Below are 7,632 nucleotides of genomic sequence, written 5' to 3'. Positions count from 1 at the left end.
AGAGAGAGAGAGAGAGAGAGAGAGAGAGAGAGAGCGAGAGAGAGAGAGAGAGAGAGAGAGAGAGAGAGAGAGAGAGAGAGAGAGAGAGAGAGAGAGAGAGAGAGAGAGAGAGAGAGAGAGAGAGAGAGAGAGAGAGAGAGAGAGAGAGAGAGAGAGGTTCGTCAGGAAAGAGAGTGTCTGAACTGCACAGATGCTTGACAGAAGTAGGAGGTGCATCAGTAGACAAACAGGTTCATACAAAGAAGAAGAGCGTCAGACAGACAGGCAGACAGACAGACAGAGACATTGTAAGTATCCCTTGTTAGCTTCAGGAGAGAGAGAGAGATACTGTATACAGTGTCAGCAGCATTCATGTCCCTTTCCTCCCTCTGTTAAGCCCCATACTGTGGTTTCTCACTTCACTGTTTTTAACTTTTGTCTCCTTTGTTTATAGCAAGAGGTCATTTGAGGAGAGAAGAGAGATGTGGGGACCACTGCTGCTAGAATGAGTCTCTCTGGGGAGAGAGAGGAGGGGACCACTGCCTCTAAAATTAGTCTCTCTGGGGAGAGAGAGGAGGGGACCACTGCCTCTAAAATTAGTCTCTCTGGGGAGAGAGAGGAGGGGACCACTGCCTCTAAAATTAGTCTCTCTGGGGATGTTGAAGCCATGGGGTAAGAGAAGAGTCTCTGGAGGGCATTGATGATGATGATGATGATGATGATGATGATGATGATGATGATAGATAGATAGATACTTTCATAACCAGATTAATGTCAGACTTAGTAATGTAGATATACTGTAGTTCAATGCGTACTGTAGCAACAGACAGTGTTGCAACTCTCACTAGAAGGCTTGTCCACAGAGGAGGAGAGTGGATCCTGGAGGGAGATGGCCACTAAAAACCTAAAAGCTACTTATACTACAGATATATTCATCATCTACATCAAAGTAATAAAAAATATATATTCATCTGACCCAGGAACTATGTTTAACTTAAAAAAAATGTTTTACTGATTTATTGCCATGCAATCAACTTGTCAGTCAATTGTTAGAATTTTGTATTTTTTGCACGAGGCACAGGGTCGGCCATATTCGGTGCCCTTGGAGCAATTAGGGGTTAAGTGCCTTGCTCAAGGACACATGCAAGCTCCCTCCTGAGGAGGTGATCGAACCAGCGACCGTCTGATTGTTAGCTGTTCACTCAAATCTCTAGACTAGTTACAATGGCCTAAAACAACAATGGGTTTTTAATCATATCTCAGTCAGTATACAGTCTGAAACGTGTCCCTTTAATGACTGTGCAAAAGGCTTCTCATATCTACAGAGTGGCTACAGAAGTAATCATGATGATCTGATGTTGTGGTTTTGACAGAGTCCAGCAGGAGAGACCAGCCTCACCTGTACCCAGCTGTGTGTCCATGAAGAGTGACCACTCTATGGGACATCCAATAGACTTCAGAGAAAGACTTCCTCATTCTGGTCAAAGGTTAATTTGATGTTTATTCCTTGTTGTTAATATCCTGACGACACACAGACACACACTCATATGAACACATGACATTCATTATCTTCTGTTAAACATGTGGGAATGTTGGTGTCTTTGTGTTTGACAGGGTCCAGCAGAAGAGACCAGCCTCACCTGTACCCAGCTGCGTGTCCATGAAGAGTGACGGGTCTATGGGACATCCAATAGACTTCAGACAAGGGACCGTCACTACTAAACAAGGGTAGGTGTAACATGGGGATGTGATGAACTAACTGTGAGACTAGGCCACCTGTTTGTTTCATGAGGTCCTCAGGTAACTATAATGAACTCAGGTTCTACTATCAAGGAGGGAGCATGGGAGTAAGGCCCACAATGCAACAATCATTTATTGTACAGCTTATAATCACATCATCTTCAGCTCTAGGAGCTCAGCAAATATTTATCATTAAAGGCAGAATTTCAAATGTTAGCTAATATACAGTACAGTATATATATTATTTTTTTACTGATTTATTGCCATGCAATCAACTTGTCATTCAATTGTTAGAATTTGGTATTGTTTGCTCTAGGCACATGGTCGGCCATATTCAGCACCCCTGAAGCAATATGGGGTTAAGTGCCTTGCTCAAGGACACATGCAAGCTCCCTCCTGAGGTGGGGATCAAACCAGCGAACTTCTGATTGCTAGCCGGCCACTCAAACCTCTAGACTAGTTACAATGGCCTAAAACAACAATCAGTTTTTAATCATATCTCAGTCAGTATATAGTCTGAAACTTGTCAATACCCCTTTAATGACTGTCCAAAAGGCTTTTCATATCTACAGAGTGGCTACAGAAGTAATCATGATGATCTGATGTTGTGGTTTTGACAGAGTCCAGCAGGAGAGACCAGCCTCACCTGTACCCAGCTGTGTGTCCATGAAGAGTGACCACTCTATGGGACATCCAATAGACTTCAGAGAAAGACTTCCTCATTCTGGTCAAAGGTTAATTTGATGTTTATTCCTTGTTGTTAATATCCTGACGACACACAGACACACACTCATATGAACACATGACATTCATTATCTTCTGTTAAACATGTGGGAATGTTGGTGTCTTTGTGTTTGACAGGGTCCAGCAGAAGAGACCAGCCTCACCTGTACCCAGCTGCGTGTCCATGAAGAGTGACGGGTCTATGGGACATCCAATAGACTTCAGACAAGGGACCGTCACTACTAAACAAGGGTAGGTGTAACATGGGGATGTGATGAACTAACTGTGAGACTAGGCCACCTGTTTGTTTCATGAGGTCCTCAGGTAACTATAATGAACTCAGGTTCTACTATCAAGGAGGGAGCATGGGAGTAAGGCCCACAATGCAACAATCATTTATTGTACAGCTTATAATCACATCATCTTCAGCTCTAGGAGCTCAGCAAATATTTATCATTAAAGGCAGAATTTCAAATGTTAGCTAATATATATATATTTTACTGATTTATTGCCATGCAATCAGCTTGTCAGTCAATTGTTAGAATTTGGTATTATTTGCTCTAGGCACAGGGTCGGCCATATTCAGCACCCCTGAAGCAATTAAGGGTTAAGTGCCTTGCTCAAGGACACATGCAAGCTCCCTCCTGAGGTGGGGATCGAACCAGCAAACTTCTGATTGCTGGCCGGCCACTCAAACCTCTAGACTAGTTACAATGGCCTAAAACAACAATGGGTTTTTAATCATATCTCAGTCAGTATACATTAATCTGAATCATGCCCCTTTAATGACTGTCCAAAAGGCTTTTCATATCTACAGAGTGACTATGGAAGTAATCATGATGATCTGATGTCGTGGTTTTGACAGGGTCCAGCAGGAGAGACCAGCCTCACCTGTACCCAGCTGTTTGTCCATGAAGAGTGACCACTCTATGGGAAAAATGGGTCAAAGTGAACTGGCCTCCATATTCAAGGTGAGCTAAAGAGAAAGTATGACATGGGAAGTAATCCCCATATAAAAGTTTTTTTTTTCTTGTTTCAATTGCATGCCAAAGTCAAGTGATGTGATTAATTTGGTCTCTCTACTGGGTGTAAAGTTTTACCTATTATTAACTCTCTCACATATTTTTTATCTAAATGTTTCAGTTGCTTGAAGACAATGTCATCACCTTAGTAAGAAATCAGCTGAAGAGGTTCAAGACGCTTATTTCTCAAGACTACCCAGAGTGCTTTGAGAGTCAGGGGGAGGAAGAGGAAGAGGAAGATGTAGAAGAAGAGAAGCAGGAGAGCAGTGCCAGAGAGGGGGCTCTGAAGATCACACTGCACGTCCTGAGGAACATGAACCAGAAGGAGCTCGCTGACACACTGGAGAAATGTAAGAGACCTCATATGTTTTCACAGAGAAGTTTTCACTGGGCTGAAATATTATTGGAAATATAAACACCACTAACTGTAATTACTATGTACTGTATATCCCTATTTGGTCACTCTTTATATTGTGTTGCCTCTATAACTTAGTATCTCTGTAATTACAGCAGTAACAAAAGTGTTTGTGTATAATTGCATAGTTACGGGGTTGGACAGTTTCCTATATCATTCAACTACACTACATACTATGTAAATAATTACTACATAACAACTTGTTTATAAAAAACAATGTATTAAAACAATGTAATAACAGTTACTGCAGGTATTGGTAAAACTTAATGTAAAGTGTGCCACAAATATTTTGTTAATTGTTTTGTCATTCAGATGAGCTCGCTGTGGTGTGCCAACATGAACTCAAGTCCACCCTGAAGAAGAAGTTTCAGTGTGTGTTTGAGGGAATAGCTGAGCAAGGCAAGCCAATACTTCTCGATAAGGTCTACACAGAGGTCTACATCACAGAGGGAGGAAGTGGAGAGGTCAATAATGAACATGAGGTCAGACAGATTGAGACAGCATCCAGGAGACCAGCAATGCAGGAGACACCAATCAAATGCACCGACATCTTCAAGCCTTTACCTGGACAAGACAAATCAAACAGAAGTGTGCTGACAAAGGGAGTCGCTGGTATTGGAAAAACAGTCTCTACTCAGAAGGTCATTACGGGATGGGCTGAAGGAGAAACCAATCAGGATGTCCAGTTCATATTTCCACTTCCTTTTCGTGAGCTGAATTTAATGAAAGAGAAGAAACGCAGTTTGAATGAACTTCTTGGTCATTTCTTCATTGAAATAAAAGAATCAGGAATCACCAACTTTGACAAGTATAAAGTTCTGTTCATCTTTGATGGTCTGGATGAGTGTCGACTTCCGCTAGACTTCCAGAACAACGAGACATGTTGTGATGCCACAGAGTCAACCTCAGTGGACGTGCTGCTGACAAACCTCATCAAGGGGAATCTGCTTCCCTCTGCTCTCATCTGGATAACCTCCCGTCCTGCAGCAGCCAATCAGATCCCTCCTGAGTGTGTTGACCGGGTGACGGAGGTACGAGGGTTCAACGACCCACAGAAGGAGGAGTACTTCAGGAAGAGAATCAGTGATGAGAACCTGGCCAGCAGAATCAACACACACATGAAGTCATCAAGGAGCCTCCACATCATGTGCCACATACCAGTGTTCTGTTGGCTCTCAGCTGATGTTCTGGAGAGACTGTTGGGTGGATCAGAGAGAGGAGAGATGCCCAAGACTCTGACACAGATGTACACACACTTCCTGGTGTTTCAGACCAAACAGAGGAATGTGAAGTACCTTGGAGTCCATGACAGAGATCCACACTGGGATAAAGAGCTAATTCTGTCACTGGGAAAACTGGCCTTCAAACAGCTAGAAAAGGGCAATCTGATTTTCTATGAGGAAGACCTGAGAGAGTGTGGCATTGACGTCAGAGAAGCCTCAGTGTACTCGGGAGTGTGCACTCAGATCTTCAGAGAGGAGTGTGGGCTGCACAACGTGTTCAGCTTTGTGCATCTGAGCATCCAGGAGTTTCTAGCTGCTTTATATGTGTTCCTCACATTCAACAACAGCAATGAGAATCCACTGGTTAAACAGAAATCCTCACACTGGAAGCTATGGTCATCACTTACACGCAAGCCTCTAGTCGACTTACACAAGAGTGCAGTGGACATGGCCTTACAGAGTGAGAATGGACACCTGGACTTGTTCCTGCGCTTCCTCCTGGGCCTCTCACTGGAGTCCAATCAGAATCTCCTACGAGGCCTTCTGACACAGACAGGAAGCAGCTCACAGACCAATAAGGAAACAGTCAAGTACATCAAGAAGAAGATCAGGGAGAATCCCTCTCCAGAGAGGTGCATCAATCTGTTCCACTGTCTGAATGAGATGAATGACCATTCTCTAGTGGAGGAGATCCAAAGCTACCTGAGCTCAGGACGTCTCTCAGAAGCCCAACTCTCACCTGCACAGTGGTCAGCTCTGGTCTTTGTGTTGCTGACTTCAGAAGAGGAGCTGGATGTGTTTGACCTGAAGAAATACTCCAGATCAGAGGAGGGTCTTCTGAGGCTGCTGCCAGTGCTCACAGCCTCTAAGACGGCACTGTAAGTAGATGGACAAAATTACTCTAATTAAACGTAAATTAAGACGATCAGGCTTATGAAAATGCATTGTAGAATAGTAATTAGTGAGTAGGCTGCTTGATGAAAATACAAAGAAAACCTCTTCATCACAAGCAAAAGTAACAACACATTCCTTGATTGCCTCCTTTTCATTCATACTTAGTTGACACACAAAAATGTATTATTTATATAATTGTACACAAAGCAAACAATACTAATTCATGCAAGAGGCAAAGTGACTTTATGCTGATCACTTATTATTATTTACGGATTAAACAGAAGAAATTGCATTCCAGTCGCGGTACCCCGGATAATCACACCGCAGATCAAATGGTGACTTTTTGTCTGACATTAAATAAAACATAGCTAGCTGGTTAGCTGTGTTCACAGTTCAGCTAATGAGTTTGTCAGCTTTATTTTATCTAAAGTGTAGAGATGAGAAGTTAGCTGGCCAGTGAGTTTACAGTTGGTGCAGCTGGAAGGAGCAGGCCACTCATCTCAAACTGAAAGCTCAATCCATCTTTTAAGGCATGAAACGTATGTAAACATTATGATTTTAGCTTTAAAACTAAGTGAAATGACTAGAAAACATATTGGTCTAGTGAAATGTTAAAATCCTATAAAACAGCCCATATAAGGGTTTTTGAGGAAAATGTCATTTTATCCTAATGAGGTGCGGTGTTTTTTCTCAATGACTTGTATTCATTCCTCATTCAGGCTGAATGGATGTCAACTCACAGAGAGATGCTGTGAAGCATTGGCCTCAGCTCTCAGCTCAGACTCCTGCCACCTGAGAGAGCTGGACCTCAGTCATAATGATCTACGTGGCCGGGGGGTGAAGCTGCTCTCTGCTGGACTGGGGAGTCCACACTGTAAACTACAGACACTGAGGTGAGGTCTTTTGGGGTGTAGAAGCATTGTATGTAGGGCCATTATAATGTACTAGTTTGAATGTTCTTCACTTAAATACAATGTGTCTAGCCTCTTAACTGCTTAATTAAGAGGATTTAAAGCTATAAAGATGTACATTAGAGAGGAACAATCAGATTCTTGATATCAGATGGAGTGACACTATTTCCCCAGGTTGTCATTCTGTGGAGTCCCAGAGGAAGGCTGTGCTTCTCTGGCTTCAGCTCTGAGGTCTAACCCCTCCCACCTGAGAGAGCTGGACCTCAGCTACAATCACCCTGGAGACTCAGGACTGGCGCTGCTCTCTGCTCTACAGAAAGATCCACTCTGTAAACTACAGACACTCAGGTAAAGCTGAATATGTGGCTGGACGCATTAATGACATTAATGCACAGTATCTATTTCCCACATGATTGTGTGAGTGTCATCCAACCACTGTATGTTCTTCTGTGGTTGATATAGTGTGGACCCTGGTGAAGGGTGTTGGTTCAAACCTGGGCTGATCAAATGTAAGTCTCCAACACTGTAGAGAACAGGACTGTGATATTACTCAAGAATCAGGGTACAGCAGAGTTCAAAAAGAGCACCAGTATTGTATTCATATGTAAATCTAAAATATTAGTAAATATGAATTAGTTGTATCCCTAGTAAAACATTTTAAATTAATGAGTAATATTTTGTGAAAAAAATGAATGCTACCATATAAAGCCCAGTTCACATCTATG

At 42.6% G+C, this 7,632-nt stretch overlaps 1 protein-coding gene across 1 annotated transcript; it reads left to right on the top strand.

Annotated features, from left to right (window-relative positions):
• Positions 1-646: 646 nt before the first annotated feature.
• Positions 647-7,259, top strand: LOC308160786 (NLR family CARD domain-containing protein 3-like; the record flags this gene model as incomplete). Its single annotated transcript, XM_080534724.1, has 8 exons — positions 647-651; positions 1,594-1,707; positions 2,581-2,694; positions 3,308-3,413; positions 3,586-3,814; positions 4,192-5,980; positions 6,716-6,889; positions 7,082-7,259. The coding sequence occupies 8 exons, from the start codon at positions 647-649 to the stop codon at positions 7,257-7,259; spliced, it is 2,709 nt and encodes a 902-aa protein (XP_080390850.1).
• Positions 7,260-7,632: the final 373 nt, after the last annotated feature.

Source organism: Nansenia antarctica (genome assembly GCF_963989245.1).
Source record: "Nansenia antarctica genome assembly, chromosome: 6".
NCBI classification, from domain to species: Eukaryota; Metazoa; Chordata; class Actinopteri; order Argentiniformes; family Microstomatidae; genus Nansenia; species Nansenia antarctica.
Note: the sequence above shows the minus strand (reverse complement) of the source record. Positions and strands in the feature narration are given on the sequence as shown.